Source organism: Aquila chrysaetos, chromosome 2 (assembly GCF_900496995.4).
Source record: "Aquila chrysaetos chrysaetos chromosome 2, bAquChr1.4, whole genome shotgun sequence".
In the NCBI taxonomy this organism is placed as follows: domain Eukaryota; kingdom Metazoa; phylum Chordata; class Aves; order Accipitriformes; family Accipitridae; genus Aquila; species Aquila chrysaetos.
The window spans coordinates 52895400-52912049 of record NC_044005.1 but is presented as its reverse complement, the minus strand read 5'-3'; the positions used below and the strand labels follow the sequence as shown (position 1 = coordinate 52912049).

The 16650-nt window shown below is 42.5% G+C and overlaps 1 protein-coding gene across 3 annotated transcripts in view; it reads left to right on the top strand.

The window, feature by feature from the left end:
- RNF217 (ring finger protein 217) overlaps positions 1–16650 on the top strand; it is a 63308-nt gene that overhangs the window by 22853 nt on the left and 23805 nt on the right. For all 3 annotated transcript variants that reach the window (XM_030043390.2, XM_030043368.2, XM_030043379.2), the window contains exon 2: positions 11834–12067. In XM_030043390.2, coding sequence (XP_029899250.1) covers positions 11834–12067 — 234 coding nt within the window. The remainder of the gene's footprint in view (positions 1–11833; positions 12068–16650) is intronic.

Sequence of the window (16650 nt, the reverse complement as noted above, 5' to 3'; positions counted from 1 at the left end):
CTGATGCATAGACTCACATGGGAGGGATCAGGCGCAGCCTTCCAGCCCTGGTACTGTAGTTGCCATTAACTTTTTTTATGGAGGGGAGCTGCTGAGCATATTCCAGGCTTGTAGCTTCCTAAAGGTAAACAAAGTTTAACGCGAGAAGTACCTGGTACATGATCTGAAGGTGTAGATTGACGTGACAGGTAAGACGAGTGGTGGCCAGCTACCTCTGCAAGAGTCTCTCTCCTTGGCTGTGCATTTCCCACTTTTCTCTTGGGTTGCGAACTGGTGATCGTGTGTCACAGGGAGAATTAATTCCGCTGCCCGATCAATTGGAAAACTAATTTAAAAACACTTCAGTGTCCTGTGTTAGCCCGCTGAAGCTTCTCTCCTTGCAGCCTTGCCATCGCTCTCTAAAGCAGAGAGGGAGAAGGGAAAGCTGTATTGACTTCTTCCTAATTTTTTAGCCATTGGGCAGGGTGCATTCTGAGGTAATGGGAGTCTTGGCTGACGGTGACCTGAGGGAATGGCTGGAGGGGTCTGAGACCTGGGGAGGGACACCTGGACCAGCTGATATGCGAGAGGTCTGGCTGGACCTGCACCCCAAGCCTTTCAGGCCCATGTAGGTGTTTGATCACATAACTGGAGATCTTGGGCTAAACTCCCGGTGATACAGGGTAAGCCTGGCATAGCATCCAGAAAGAGAAGTCTGTGTGGGTAGAAGTTATCTTTTGTCTTCCTATTCCAGGCCAGTCTCTCTAACCAGTGAAGAAGGATGGTTGCAGGGAACTGAGTTCAGTGATTACAACAGTTATTTCCACCTTTCTCTTCATATTCAGGCACTGGCTGGGACTGTTGTTATCCTCAAAGGAGCAAAAGTGATTAAAAACATGATGAGGCAGGGAAGGGAAGCCGTAATTTACCTTGTGTTTTTTCTCGTACGTGCAAGTATTTCCACAGCCTTATCCGATCATAACAGTATTTTTGCAAGAATCAAATCTCTTCCTCGCTCTTAACTCTGAAATTTTAGCCGGGAGTCTAGCCTGGGGCATTTTGACTTATTCTACCTCTGTTCTTCACTTATGCCTCGCAACAAAAGCAGACTCTCGGAGCACAACACTACATGCAACAGGTTTGTCAAATCCATGACAACGTTTTGAACTAGTAAAGGGTTTGTAGTAAAGGTCATATTATGTTGTTACACATTTTTAAAACATAGATTTACATATATAAACAGCAGATGAATAAGTAGTAGTGTTGTGGGGGTGTATTTTTGTTTGGCTTTTTTTTTTTTTTTTTTTTTTTTTTTTTCCAAAAAGAGAATTTGGAATAAATGGGAAGTCATCATTTCTTCTCCTGTGGCAAACCTGATGTGAAAATGAGTATTTTAACAGCCTAATCAGCTGATAGAACTGCCTTTAGGAACTTAAGTGAGCTCACTTCATATTTTCTTTGCTTTATGAAAAAGTGATAAGCAGAATATATTGTTCCGAACACAGTTATGGTTTGTTTTTCCTGGTGTAAAACATTTGTGTTGTCTGCTTCCCCACCTGTTTTGCTGTTTCTAATGATTTTGTGATGTCATAAGGATTCTGGCTGCTTGTGACAAACAAACAAAGTCTGCAGCAATCAATACACAAACACTCTCTGCTAATTGAGGTGAAAGCTGTCTTCCAGCTTCAGCTGGGACCCAATTCTGGCAGACTCTGGGGGGACTGACCTGACACAGTAACAACCCCCAAATTACTGACAGAGTTTGATCAGCAGGAGAATTAACTCTGATAGTTTGGCTGTTAAATACGCTGTTTAGAAATAAGTGTGCGCTAGACAAGTGCAGCTCTTTATTGGGTTAGATCAGTTATGGGGCAGAATTGTTCTTTTAATTTTCATAAGAGAATTTTTCTTCTGTGCCATGGTTTTCTGCTGAGGTATCTTAGGTAACAGTTTAATTTGCTCCTAAGTGGGGTGACACTTCTGCTTTGCTTTCACTTTTGCTTCTCCAAGTATGGATCAGAACCACCGCTTAAGCTTTTTCCTCAGACAGCTCCCTGGAGAAGGCCGTGCTGTTCGCTCTTCTTGATCTTGTATGTTTGTACCCTGTTGTGGCTGTATCCATCATTGCGTTAAAGGTGCATTAAAATATGGTTTAAACTTACAATGCATTATGAGAAATGACTTGATAAAGTCATGTGAAATTGGAGCTTTAGCACAGTATCTGGCGTTTATCCAAATGATGGTATGTGGGGAGAAGCTTGGAAGTCTGTGCTGTGTTAGCCTTTCTCAGGAAGTATGGATCCCTGAAAATGGGTCATCGTGCACACCCGTCCTCTTATCGCTTAACCTATGTAAAAGTTATCAATTAGTTTCATGTCGTGGTAGCTTTAATAGCATAGCTTTTCACCAAAAGCAGCTTGCTTTGTTGTGCATAGGTACTGGTAGGATGAGATAGGTCTCTTTTCAGGAAGGCAGAGAAAAATAACTATTTATAATTCAAATCCTAGCTATTTTGTAACAGCTTGATTGCATAAACAAATTTCTTTAAGTTACCTTGTTTGTAAGGGAAGCCAAGTGATGGTATTTTAATCTCATATATTCCACCTTGAATCTTAGAAATGAGGTATGTTGTGACTATACCTGACAATCATCTGTCAGTTAAAAAGTATTTTTCAGGCTTTCTTCTGCTTTTGCTTGCACCTGTGTGACTGCTGTTTCTATATTAAATTTATCAAGTAAAGAGGGCACAATTTGGTTTCATGTCTGAGAGTCAAGAATGAAAACATTATTAATATGTGCACAAGAAAACTCACCTACAACCTCAGACCTAGCAAAGACATGGAAATTAAATAGTTGTAGGTAGCTTTCTTAAGAAAAGCAGGGCAGTTTAAGAATGGCTATAAAATGTGCATCCTATTTTCTACAGGCCAGGGAATGTAGATGATCAAGGTGGTCAAGAGAATAGTTGAGAGATTTATGTTAAAAGTTCTCGCTATTTTTATGTCATCACCCACTTCCATGCCAACTCTGTTAGGTTTTGTAGCCACATTCTGGGATGGAGTAGTGAGATAGGCGGGACCATACTTCTCCTCTCCTTCCCTCAATTATGACAGCTTTTTTTTATGCTAAACACCACTTTCAGTTGGGGAAGTGTTGAGCACCATGAAATGTTTCTGTAGGTACAACAGTAAAACATAACAGCAGCCATTGCTGGTGAAACCAAAGGTTTGATTAACTATTGCTAATGATACCAGCTGGGCTTATCTGTATTAGAGGCTCAGTAATACAGATTACTGAATAGGGTTGTGCAAATATATGCTGGTTTGGGCCCTATTTTATTTGAAAGGGGAGTGCTGGTTGGCAAATGCAAACTTGGGAGCGTTTGCCAGCCTTTGTGTCTGGTTGGGACCCTGCCTACTAAATAGTATAAGAATGAGCTATTGATCTCCTCTTTTGCAACATAAATAGTTGTAGGATAAATTGTCACTGTTGTTGATGGATTTTGCTTGGCTCCACCTGAAGACCAAAGTGATATTTTTGCAATGAAGATTGAGACCATGTATTTTCACTCTTCTATAACAGCTTATAGGTGCTAACTTTTTGTCCGTCTTTAAGAAAAGCATGGGAAGCAATTTGGTTGTGATACTAGTTATTGTTAATAGGTAACAGTACTATTCCATTGGAATTGATCTGAATCTGGGTTAATCCAGTCTGAACCTGGTGGAGGTCGGAGTTTGACTGTTCAGGACTTTCTGTTGTAAGCAAGATGAGGAAACAGCTTTGTACCTTTTTAAGCATTGCTTCTGTAAGAAAGCAGCATATACATAAAAATTATCTGGTCAAGTAACTGACCACACTTTGGTTTAATCTTCTTAATTGGAAAGGGAGAATAGGATTTTGGTTTTCTGTTGGTTTTTTTTTCTAATTTATTGTTTTCTGAGGTAAGTATTTGAATGAATTACAGTAAACATGCCATGACTTTCCTGCTTTTGGGAGGTCAGGCATGCTGAAAGCGAGGGGTGCTGCCCCATGGCAGGGGGAAGGTTCCCATGCTGCACCATTGCCGTGCCTGCATCCCGTCCCATTCAACCTGTGCACCCATCGCCTTCCCGGGGCGTCAGCCTGGGCTCTCGCAGTTTGTCTGTGCCTTACCAGAGCACTCAGATGGGCAGGATAGACCTGGCTTAGGCTTGGCTGGTAACAAATTCAAACACAAATGTAATTTTCTACAAGTCTTAACGCTGGCTGTAAGAGGACAGGCTGTTCTCATCTGAATTTATGGCTGTTGATTAAAGGGTTAACTGATAGATTTTTATCTTATTTCTTTTACAAGAACCAGCTGTTGGAGTTAGCTTGTTTAGTTTCTGTGTTATTTGGCTGTGATGTTTTTATTCTGATGCTGGAAGCCCAACAAACCATTACCTTATGAAGGTCTTGCTTCTTTGCTACTTGTATTTCCTAAAGCTACCGAGCCCCTGCGAGCAGGGCTCACTCCCGACATGGCCAGGTTATTCGAGCGTATGACGGTATGTGGATGGTCTCCTGGCCCTTGCTTTCTTTCTGTAATCCCTTCCCACACCCGCTCGGCTTTAATGTGGTCTTTTGGTCCCACTCCTAGGCAGGAGCAACTACCTTGGTTTTCTACCCCAAAAAGGGCAAGAATCCGGCTTGGTCTGCTGTCCTCAAAGCTCTTCTTTCATGAGCAGCTTTGGGTCTTTTACTAAAAGTGAATGTGTCTTCTAAGGAATAGAAAAATTACCATACCCATACTTAGCTAGCATTGGTAATATGCACACCTGGACAAAATAAGAAAGCTCTTGCGCATTTCCTTGTTCCTTGTAATGAGTGCTGAGACACCTGTGAGTTTGGGTCAGATTCCTCCAAGGTTTGCAGTTTCTGCCACGCTTCCTCCCAGGTTACCTTCCTCCGCTGGGATTTCCCCCTCCCTCTGCCCCCACGCATGCCCGCGGAGGAGATGAAAGATTGCTTTATCTTGCACGCTCCAGGGCTCCCAGAGGTTGTGCAAGCTTTCTGCCCGCCGATCTCTCTGTCTAACTCTGGCGTGTCTCTTTGTCCGAGAGCGTCCCAGCTCAGCGGGCAGCCGTCCGGGAGCACCAGCCCCGGTTTTGTCCGGCCACGGGACTAACCGTTGCCTCTGCTGTGGGTTTCAGCTCACCGTGGGTGCCAAAAAAACAGCAGAAAGCATGTAACCTCCAGACATGCTGATGACATGCACTAGGTTTGATGAGTGGTAGCAGGCAGAGGCATGACTTAATGCAGCGTAGTTTTTTCTAAACGTGTTACTGAGGTAAAATAGTTTCCCTTTTTAATTCACTGGGGGCTAGAGAAAGTAACAGGAGATGAAAGGGTGGAGAGGGGGAGCTCATGCAGGTTGGTAACGACTTGTTTACATCTTGCGAATTCAGTATTAATTTGTTTTTCCACAGTTAACTTTCTATAAATCCTATCCCTATGCGACCAGGACAAATAAAACCTGAATGTTCTCCTTGATATCTAATCCATGTGAGCAGGTAACACCTGGTCCTCTGGAAAGAAGGGAAAAGGAGTTAGAGCTTCATGTGAGTGTGTCATCAAATGAGAAAGCAAATTAAGAGGCCTTTAAGAAAAAGGTTTCGGTTGAGTTTAGGTGTATTCTGAAGGATATCTTGCTAGTTCATCCTCACAGTTATTTTAGGAGAGTGCTGTATGTGACTGTGGAGGGAAGAAGGAGAATTTGAACGGGAAACGGACACTGTGGTTTGGGGTTTTGCTCCAGGCTGCAGAGGCCGGTTTTGCCAGTTAAAGTTTTGGTCGGTTGCTGGGGCTACAGCCGCTCTGGTCGCTGCCCGTGCAGGTGGTGCCGGCCGTGGCCCTCGCTGGCGTGTGTCTGCACCACCCCGCAGCACCCCTGGGGACGTGGGTTTGTGTCGGCGTGCTCCCGAAAGCGGTCCTCGGAGTGTTACGGATGAAGCTGGAATCTCAGCCTGTGGCTGAGGTGGTGAAAACTAGATGAGCTTTGAGAATTTAAATGGATGCCGCGTTTAAATGTGCATCGTAAAGCATTCAGAAGACGTGCTTTTGGAGCAGAAAGGTCAAGCCTTTGATGTACTGGTGGTGGTTGGACTGTGGTTATGTACGTGGTGATTCCCTCCCAAAATCTGCTTGCTTTTTGAGTGCCTTTCTCCCGAAAAACCAGATACTAACACGTTCTTCAAAGGCTCTGAGACTTGGCTTCTTTTTGTGCCTTTTTTAGTGTTGACAGTGTGATAGCTAATGCAAATTTCGTTAACAATGTGACTGGAAGAGGCGGTGTCTGCTCACGCCTGCCACGTTTGGGCCCCAGTGACGACTTCTTGCTGAATGTCCCATGGAGCAGGAACCACCACGTCATTGTCATGGCTTCATCCAGACGTGTGGTACCAATGTGAAAGGAGAACAAAGACTTTGTGTTCTCAGAGGACTTGTGAAGGAGGACATACTGCTGGACCCTTTCAGGGTTGGTCTACGTGAGCTTGTGACACAGTAGAAATCTGATTATTTTTTTCAGTGGAAGTCTCTGGTTGTACTTTTATTAATAATAAATGGCCATTTTAAATACAACTTAAAGTGGACATCTGTCACAAATATATATAGAAGTTCTTTGGGGTTTTTTGTCTTTGAATACCTGTCAGACATTGGTGCTGGGAGAAGTTAGGTTTCTTGGGCTACTTTTAGTCCCTGAGGTGGGGAAAAGTGGTTGTGGTTGGTTTTTGTTTTGTTTTTTTTTCTCCTCCTAGACATCTTAAAGGTACTGTTGACATTTGCCACCTTCTTTGAATTGCCTCAATCACCTTCCTCATTCTCCACTGACTATGAAGAAAAGACTGGTCATTCTAGTTGCTTTGGTGGCCACTCAGATATTTCCTGGCATAGCAGAAAATATGAATCTAAAAAAAAAAAAAAAATTATTATTATTTCAATGCCAGTGTGCAGGAGACCCTCACCATTTTGAACTCTTTCTGGATCCTTTTGAGGTCAGCAATATGTGCCCTGCTAAGGAGGGGAGTGACGGCTCTCGACTAGAGTGGGGTTACAGGTTGTGGTTGGCAGAGAAGATGGTGGGGTAACTTAATGAGAAAGGGATTCAGCAAGTAATTTATAGCAAGTCTGCTGTATTGAGAAATGAATAAAAGGGGGAACAAAAGTGAAACATACCCCGTGGAGTATGGTTTGTGAAGTAATGAACAACAGGCAAGAACCTGTGTGAAGATGTCCGGTGGAGGAGGTGGCACACAAGAAACCCAGTCTGTTTTCCTATTTGGTGGTGATACAACAGAAGTAGCCACTAATCTAATTACTGTTAGTTCTAGCTGTTCATTCTTGCTTGTCTTGCAGCACTGTGGATTTGTACCATTTGACAGTAAGGAGGGAGGACAGATGGACTGAAAAAGAGAATGTTTCATAGGATTTTTTTTGGGTAAAAGGAGTTTGATGGAGAATGCCAGGATATCACTGGCACAAATCAGAGGTAGGGCATCTGGACTGCTTAGGTTAGTACTCAAACCACAGAAATGGTCATGAAACCACAACCTTAAAGGCAGGTGGAAAATGCTTAGTAAAAGTTTGCACTGTCTTTGGTTTGCACTTGTTGAATCATGTCTGCGTGGATTTCGTTTGGTTAGCACCTACCATTATGGAGTCCTGCACCATGGTGAGCCCTTCAAGTATTTTCCACAATTATGTTTTTTTTTAAAGCACACACAAAATGACACTCTCCGCTTCTGAGACCTACAAGAAATGTAATTCTTCACTCACTTGCAACTTACCAGCAAAAATGAAAGAGCAGTGTTTCCAGTGATCTAGAAAGCGATGGGATTTTGCTTAGAAAGAACTAAAGGGAACTTTAATCCATTTGTTTCTTCCCCGGTAGAATATGAAGGTCCTGTAGACCAGACTGTCCCTTCACTTGCATCTGTGTGTTTCCAAAATATTTTTTTATGCATAACATCCTTGGTAGTTTACAGGGGAGAACTTGGTGCTCTGGTAGAAATTTAATTTCTCTACAGAGGTGCAGATTAGACATGGCACTGTTCAGTTTTCTTTCAGCATTAATAGGTTAGAAGTAGGAACAATTTACTGGTTTATTTAGCATATGCATCTCTGAATGAAGAGTAGAGTTTCAGTTAGAAAATGCTCATTTGTATGTGTCTATTTTAAAGTAGAATAGTCTGCCCAAGTACAGCCTGCACAGGTTACGTTACATCCAGCTTGGGCCAGGCTAAACGCCAGGTATAAATCAGTGTGTCTCTGGTGTAGTTTGAACTTTGCTTTCTGTGTAGCTAACAAAGATTTTCTTTAAAAGAAAGCTCAAGGGGCGGAAATAATTTTCAGACTTAAAGTACCATGCCATCTGTTTCTGTTTTCTGTTGCTGGCATCACTGCATTTTGGGGCAGTAAGTGGACCAGTGTAGAGTCTGGTCGTCCCACCCCCCCAAAAAAATATTTTCAAATATGGGGGGGGGGGGGTGGGTATGTATTGCTCTCCTGATAGTTTAAATGTTACCTTTCTGTAGGATGAAAATCAGGAGAACCTGTTTTCTCCTCATGAGTTGTTAGTAGAGCTAGCCCCTCCTGAGATGCTTTACAGAAGTGAAGCACAGCTGGGCATAAGAACTGGATTCTGCCTGACATTTAACACCGTACTGCAGCTCAGCTGCTTTTAGACATACCTGAGTCGTTCCTCATGCTGTGAAAATACACCATGCTGTTGTGTATACGAGAGTTCTGAATTTCTTAATACACAGTGGTATTTTGAAATTCAAAGACTTCTTAAAACTTGGGGGGTTGACATTGTGATAAGTTGATATTGAAGGATAAAGCTCTTCAAAATAAAAAAAAAATCAAGAAAAATAATAAAACCAGTTATTTTTACCCATGTTATAAGAGATTTTTTTTTTCCTTTTTTCTTTCCCATTTTGTAGCACCTCCTGGGTCTGCAGCAGCAGGTAGCCTAACAGGCTACCTCTAAAGCTGTACGTATATCAATTGCTGATGCTACTGCACAAACAAAGATGGACTGTTTTGGTAAGACAAGGCTCCATTGAAGTTACTGCTAATAAGCAAACCAGCTCTGTTCACTTCAGTCCCATTCAAAACACGGGAAAAGGATCAATCTTTGCCAAACTTGAAAGGCTGAAACTATTACAGAGGATAAAAATGATTTACTTCAAGTGGGTGTAAAACACATTTTCAAAATAAACACTGAAACCCCACTCGACTCTTACCATATATATTAATCATATTCTGTGGAGGCATGAAATGTAGAAAATGTTCAGCTTTGTATTCCTTCATTTTATAAAGGCAGGTTTGTTCTAACTAGCATTTAATATAGGCAGTGCTTCTTACGTACCAGCTTAGATGCCAGATACAATGTGCCTTCTCACTGTGAAGTGTTACTCCGTCGTAGCTTAGTTTACTCTTAGCTAAAGGGCTTGCCTCTTCTAGTATTTTCCTAGTGCTTAAAAAAACCCCCAAAACCCTGAAGTAGTCATAGATGGGATTAATTTGACTACCTGGTTTTAATTATTGTACCTACACTTCTTTAAACAGAAGCTTGTACTAATCCTTGCAGTAGTGCAATAGGTTTTTATATTTCTGTCGCAAATTGTTTTCCTAGTTTAGCGTGTTTGAGTGCTCTAGTGCTGGATTGATCATCTTCCGCTTTTTAAGCGTAGCTCCATGACGTACTGGGTGATTCTTCTAAGAGTCACTCTGGTGATGTTATATGCTCGAGTTCAATTTTCATATGCTGCTACGGGTGAATTAGTGTCCTACAGGTATAAAATGTGGACATTCCCCAGCATGTAGTTTGTGGGGTTTTGTTTTTTGTTGTTTTTTTTTAATACCTTTGAATACATACTCTTCCTGTGCTTACACTGGTCCATGTAGAAGCCAAACTGTCTGAGCCTAGCCTTGCTTGCATGTGGTAGAGCTCTGCTTACCTTTCAGAGCTGGAAGTGAAATTCGTGGCAGTTCCCTCCTAAGAGTGAGCATATTGCTGGGGGAGCTGCCTCTCCTCTGTACGGCTCTGCCTCCATCCTGACCTGCCTGCACCCGGAGCCGAGGCTGCTCAGGGCACGGCGGCTGCGATTCCTTGCTGAGGTGTTCTCCGTCGCGCTCCGGTCTGGTACGGGCTGCCACCATCCTCACCCTTATTTTCTCTCTCTAACGTATACCTAACCTCTTTGTTCTGCTTAGGTTTAGCCCCATTGCTGCGAGAACAAAGGTAGTGCAATAGGGATTTTTTTGAAGTCAGTACGAACCTTGCGTTTTATACCATTTTGTTATGACTCGTCTAATCCTCTGGCTCCTGACTGAATTAGTTATCATTCAGTTAGAGCCCATATGGCTCCATTGCTGAGGCAACAGCGACAGGGATGTGTTGTGTTGGTTTGGGGTTTTTTTCATCTTTTCTTAGCTTAAATACTGCAGTAGTGGAGTCTGACGTCTTCTGGTACCACCATGCAGCAGCGAGGTCTGCATCCAAATCTGAGGTGTTCCTAATCATATTTAGCGTATTGTTTGGCCGATTCCCGTAACGGAGCACGTTAAAGAATAAGCAGTCTAGGGAAATCAAACTTGCCAGCCTCGAAACAGTAATTCCTAAAAAGAGGTGCCGGTTGCACCATTAAACCCCTTCTTCTCTGCACAGAGATGCTCAGTAAGGAAGGAGTTGGGCTGGTGGTCAGCTCCACTTGTACAGTCAACACTCATTCATTCAAGATTACTTGAGGCAGACGCAAACGTGCTCAAGCTGGGTCCTTGCAGACTCTCAAGATCCAGCAGGGTTTATTAACTCAGGCTCGGTGCCAAGCAAATGCAACTCTGCTGCTCCCAGACCCAGTCGGATCTGCTGTTTTGGCACGGAGTCCGAGCTGTTCAAGCCTGCCAAGCGTGAAGGGTGCAGAGCTGGGTCCAGCGCTGTTCTCTGATGCAGGAGCTCTGTAAGTGTGTTGCAGATATCTGACCAGATGGATCAGCTTGGGACCATCAGGGCTCATCAGATCCATAACAGTTTCAGGCCTGTTAACCTTGAGCTTGCTTCTGTGCCTGGTTTTGTTTCGGTTGTCTTTTTAACTGTGTTTTGTTTGCTGCTTTTTTTTTTTTTTCTTTTAAAGGGTTTTTGGGGGTGTCTTTTTTTGTTTTGGTTTTTTGGGGGGGATTGTTTTTTAAACTCTTGAGTTCTGGGGAAATTTATGAGCTTGGTCAGCCCTAGGCTCAGCTAACACTTTCTGCGCATGCAGTGTGTGGCAGGTAAGGAGCTTCTGGGAAGCAGACTGCAGAAGCACTGAGCTTGCTGAGCAGGAACCAGCTCAGGGCTAGCACTGAGTCAGAGCTGCTAGAGTCTGACGATCGCTAATTGACTTTAATTTCTCTGTGCTGTGATTCCCAGCACGTTTTGCAGTGGAACGGTATACAGGTGTTTCCATTGCCTGCTTTTCGCAGCCGGTATGAGCTGTGATAGTGGAGCGCTGACCATTATACCCAAAGCATGGAGTTCTGGATGAGTGCTGCTAGTTAGGACTTGTGTTTTGGTTTTGCAGAGTACATAGCCATGTACATACACTGAGACTATCCGTTTAATAATTGCAGTTGTCCTAAGGCTAGTTAGCTTTTCTGTTTGGATTTGAAAATACTCCCTGGAAAAACTGCAGTGTGCTTGGACTAAGTCAAAATAATTTTAAGATGATATGCTTGATAGTCTGTGGATTGTTACAGTACTTGAAATTAAATTTCCTCACAAAATTCACAAATGCTGCTTAACTTTTCCAAGCAAAAGGTCATACAGCTCTTCTGGGTTTTTTTTCGTATGCAGGTGCAGCTGGGACAAGCGGATATAAAATGCCCGATCACAGAGTGCAGTGAACACCTGGATGAAACAACTGTCCTCTATAACCTGCCCAACGACGACATCATCAAGTATAAATATTTCCTGGAACTCAGCCGCATTGACTCCAGCACCAAGCCATGCCCTCAGTGCAAGCACTTTACAACCTTCCGGAGGAGAGGCCACATTCCTACCCCTGCCAAATTGGAGAACAAATACAAAGTGAGCACGCTTGCCAGGGCCATGGATTAGATGGCACCGCAAAAGTAGGACAGCGTTTGATGGGCATTAAATGAGCTTTCTTGCATCACTGGGGCTGTGTGCAAGCTGTGATTAGGGATATGAATCTGTAGTATATCATTGATTAACTACTTAATTGATTTCTAACAGTTCAAGCAGTTGAACTTCAGCCCTTAGTTCTTTGGCAGGTGGTGTAATTTTGTCCTGACACACATTTTAATTTAAAGAGTGTTTTCTCTCTGACGTGCAAACAATATGGTCACAATCAGAAGAGACTGGGGAAAGGGAGTTATTACTATAACTGATAATTTTAGACACACAAATCTAGCAAAGATAAGTTTTCCCTGAAACTCTGTGCAAATGAATTCTGGGCATTTATGGTATTAGGCTGTTGGCTTGCTTCTTCCTTAGAAATAGAGTTGTATGTCCTGCTTCTTGGTTTTGATTTCTTCAGTCCCTTACCAGAGGTTATACATTACTCTAGTCTCATCACTCACAATACAGAAAACTTGAGAAACAGGAAAAAACCACTTCTACAGCATTTCTTTTAGTAGAAGATTTGCTTATACTGTGATTTCAATCAAAGATAAAAAGCAAGAAATTACAGCTCGAGGAAGCTTTGAGCTGCTGAAGGTCCATCTTAGTTCCAGAAGACTGTTCTGTGTGCAGCATCGTGCTCTGTGTTAGTTTTCCATCTGGTTATTAGATTTGTTGTGGTTAATTTCATGATTGAGCTGGCCTTTCCTGGACAAACCAGTTCTCCTCAGTAGGAGTTTAGATGACTGTTTAGATAGCCCTAATTACACAGCATAAGATTCAGCCCAGTATGGAGATTAAAAGGTAGAAGGTTGTGGAGTTGGAGTTGAAACCTTGGTAAAGCTAACTCTGAGTTATGAGCTACTTATGTATATCTGTGCAGTGCAAGAATTACACGCCACACTGCCGGTTGGACTCAACATTTTCAGATTTTTGGCACCTTAAGTGGAGGTGGAGAAATTCGAAACTGCAGGTGAAATTCCTTCTGCCCACAGCCATTCTCCTTCACCCATCCCCTTAGCATTCCCTCAGGTGTAGAGTCCAGGGTAGATCAGAGGTTGTAATGCTTCTGCAGCAGCCTCTCTTAAGGTGCCAAAAGCTGTTACTGTCCCACCACTGTGTGTCACAGGTGGTGCAGCTCTTGTATCATGGGCATGCCAACTCTGAGGATGTTCCTCAAGGCACAAAATGGGTCGTTCTGCCCACGAGTGCCCTTTTATGAGTTAAAATGCTATAATTAAAATGTTCCCACCGCTTCCCTACAAATCATAATGGTAAAGGAATGGGAGGGAGGCTGTGTGATGCATGAAATAGTGCAAGCCAGAAGCAGTTCCCTGGTCCTGTGGTCATGCATTATGTGTAGCTCTGATCTGCAGGGCTCAGGTCTCCTCCTGGGAACAGACTCTGGCAAAATGTGTCCTTTGAGCTGTGGCCAGGTGTTGCCTGGAAGAATGTCTAGTTGATGCTGGTCAGAAATACAATTAGGAAAGTGCTAGCAAACAGTGTGGATGATCATAGTCCAGGGCTTCAGCCTGCTTCCTGAACCTGTGTTGTTTTCTGGCATGGGTGCAGTTTTAGTGACTTATTTTAAGCTTAGCACAAGGAAGAGTTTTGCTGCAGGCATAAGGTTTAAACAGAAGACTATATATGAAATTGTGTATATGTGAGTAATTACATACACACTTAGCTGTGGACCATTATTATCTCAGTTATCTTAGATTCTGATGTGATTGCTTATATGTATCTTGTCTGTGCCTTGAATTATAGGCTCTTTGGAGGTAAGGACTCATTTTCTTCTGCATATAGCATAGGAGACATCCGACTGGAGACTCTCGTATTCACATGCAGGCAATATAAACAGCAGTTGCACCAGATGAATTCTGCACCAGCACTGGAAGTGCTGCCTTCAGAAGAACTGAGTCATGTGTGGGGAAAGTCTATGCACAAGCCTACTAGTAGGATTGCTGCGCAAAAGGGCTCAGTGCCAGTACCCGTGCTCTCCTGTACACAGCAACAGGAAAACACTGTAAAATCCAAGAGGACATTTGAACAGATACTTTAAAAATGTTATTAATGGCATTCCTAAAATTTGATACACCATTTAAAATTATAAATAACCTCTAAATTTAAAGAGGTAGCAAAGTTACTGGATAGATTAATTTTCCTTACTATAGCTGTTTTATGTCAGCTAAACTGATCTAAGCCCAGCAGTTCAGTTTGCTGCTGCAGTTTTTCATCTTTGAGATCAAAGTCTTGGTGTGCTAAGCCTAGAAAGTTAGCTGGTGCATGTATGTTGAGAGTGGACGGGAAGAAGAGGGAAGCTCTCTACCCAAACCTTTCTTGTCCCACTAGTGCCACTTAAGACAGCACAGTACAGCAGCGTGATTATTTAGTTTCCTATATCAAATATTTGTATCACAGATGGATCCAGCTTTAAGTAAGGAAATAGCCCTGCCCCCTCTCTTATGACCTAAACTGGGAGTGTAAGACTTGGTTGTGGGCAAGATCCTAATAAACTTTTGGTCAAAGCTGGTATGCCAAAGTGCAGAGGAAATGGGCAGAAATTGAAAAACTGGTAGTTCAGTTCCTATACATGGAACAGATATGGGTTTCACAAGAGTGAGTATGTTGGCTTGTTCTGTGAGGGTGTTTGGGGTGGGTTTTTTTTGTTGTGTGTGGGGTTTTTTTTTTTCCCCTAAGCCCTGGATTTCACCTGTTATTTTAATATTAGTTCTTTGACCTGCCACCTGCCATGAAGAAGCAGTTCTTGATTCTTGGACTCTATTTCTGCCCTTATTAACCTGTGAGGTTCATAATGAAGTTTTCTTGTTCTCTTCTGTCAAGAGATGCACATCACATAAAAGAAGGGCTTGAGTGCTTGGCTTTGGAAATGTAAATGCTTTTTCAATGCAGTTGTTATATAAACTATCTTTCGTTTGAACTACTCAAGTTTCTGAAACTCATTGCTGTACAACTTGTAGGAATCTGTACCTGCAAAGATGCTGTGATGGAGCAGATCTGTGTAGTTTGTATCAATCGGATCAGATTTTAACCTTGAGTAGCAGGTATCTTGGTGGCTACACATCACTTCAGTCTGCCTGGAGCCCGAACTGCTGCAGACATGGTGATTTTGCCGTGCTCTCCCTCTTTGCTCTCAGCTGTTCATTCCTGCCAGCTTGCTTTTGCTCGTGTTGATGTTTTGGTGTCACGCTGGGAGCGGGATCAAAGATCAGCTCCAATGGGACACAAGATTTGTTTGTTTTGTTGTTGCTTGTTTTGAGCTGGTACAAGAGAGGGGACGGGTTGGTGATGAGGAGGTGGCAGCTGTTTTGGCAGGAGCCCATATTTATTTTGGAATAAAGTGACTGTGTAGCTGTAGCTAGAGATTGTAATTCATGTAATCAGTTAGTTGCACGATTAATTTGGCCATCCTGTTATATAGCCAGCATTCCACTAAGCAGCAGAAGATCCCACTAAGCTTTTTGCAGCTTCAGGCTCTCAGAATAGTTTTAATGTGCAGTCAGTTTTGCTATCATCGTGTCACACTGAGCAGTGTTTTGTGCTGAAGTTACCTACCAATTTTGAAAGGTCTTTTCCTGGGAGGTGAGGAAAATGATAGTTGGAATAGTTTGCAGTAAAGCGGCTAGCTAAGAAAATGGAAAATGTTAGCCTCAAAGGTCAGTGTTTCAGAAAGCTGAGAACCAAAAGGGTTAGTATGAGAAGTTGTGTAATCTTTTCTATTTCAAGGGAGACTGACCTCCAGATGGCATAGAAGTTTGTGTATCTATCCATTCTCTCAATTCTGATCGACTGGAATGGAAGTCATAAAATAAATGGAAAAATGTTTGTGGGAGGAAAAAAACATGTTTGAAAAAATACTAGATTAATGTTTTGGATTTTTTCAGATATAGTTTGTCTGCTTTGCTGGACTATACTATATTTTACTGCTTTAAATTATACGTGGATAGCATTTCTGTGTCCTCGTTATGATGATTTCATGCACTAATACTGAAGCATAAAGCAAATCATATTTGACTTTTTTTTTTCTTTCAGAAAAGCAGAGAAAGAATGGGATAAGAATCTGAAAGACTGCTGTAATTGCCCTGTTGTGTTCCTATTTCTTAAGCACACCAGTGTCACACTGCATACAAGTTTGAATAGGTTTAAGCTTTTGTTTTGGGGCCACTAGTTCCAAGAAAAATAAGGTTCATAAGTACTTAAAAGAACATAGTTTTCTTTGCCTGCTTAATGTATGTTCAGACAGTATTGAACAACCGAGAAGTCAAGTGGCCCATTCAAAACGTAAACACTATTTACCAGTCCAGTTTTGAGGAAGGTGCTGTCAGGGGTGGCAGGTGGAAGAGGAAACTAGGAACTCCAAACCTGGTAATGTAGATAGTTCCCACTAATTTACTTCAGTTAGTCAGGGCCATTCATGGTAATGAACATTATTCTGAGTTTGTGTGGTTATAGCCTCATCCTGTATTTCAGTACTTTCTAAGTAATGTATTTGGAAACATCTAATGTCA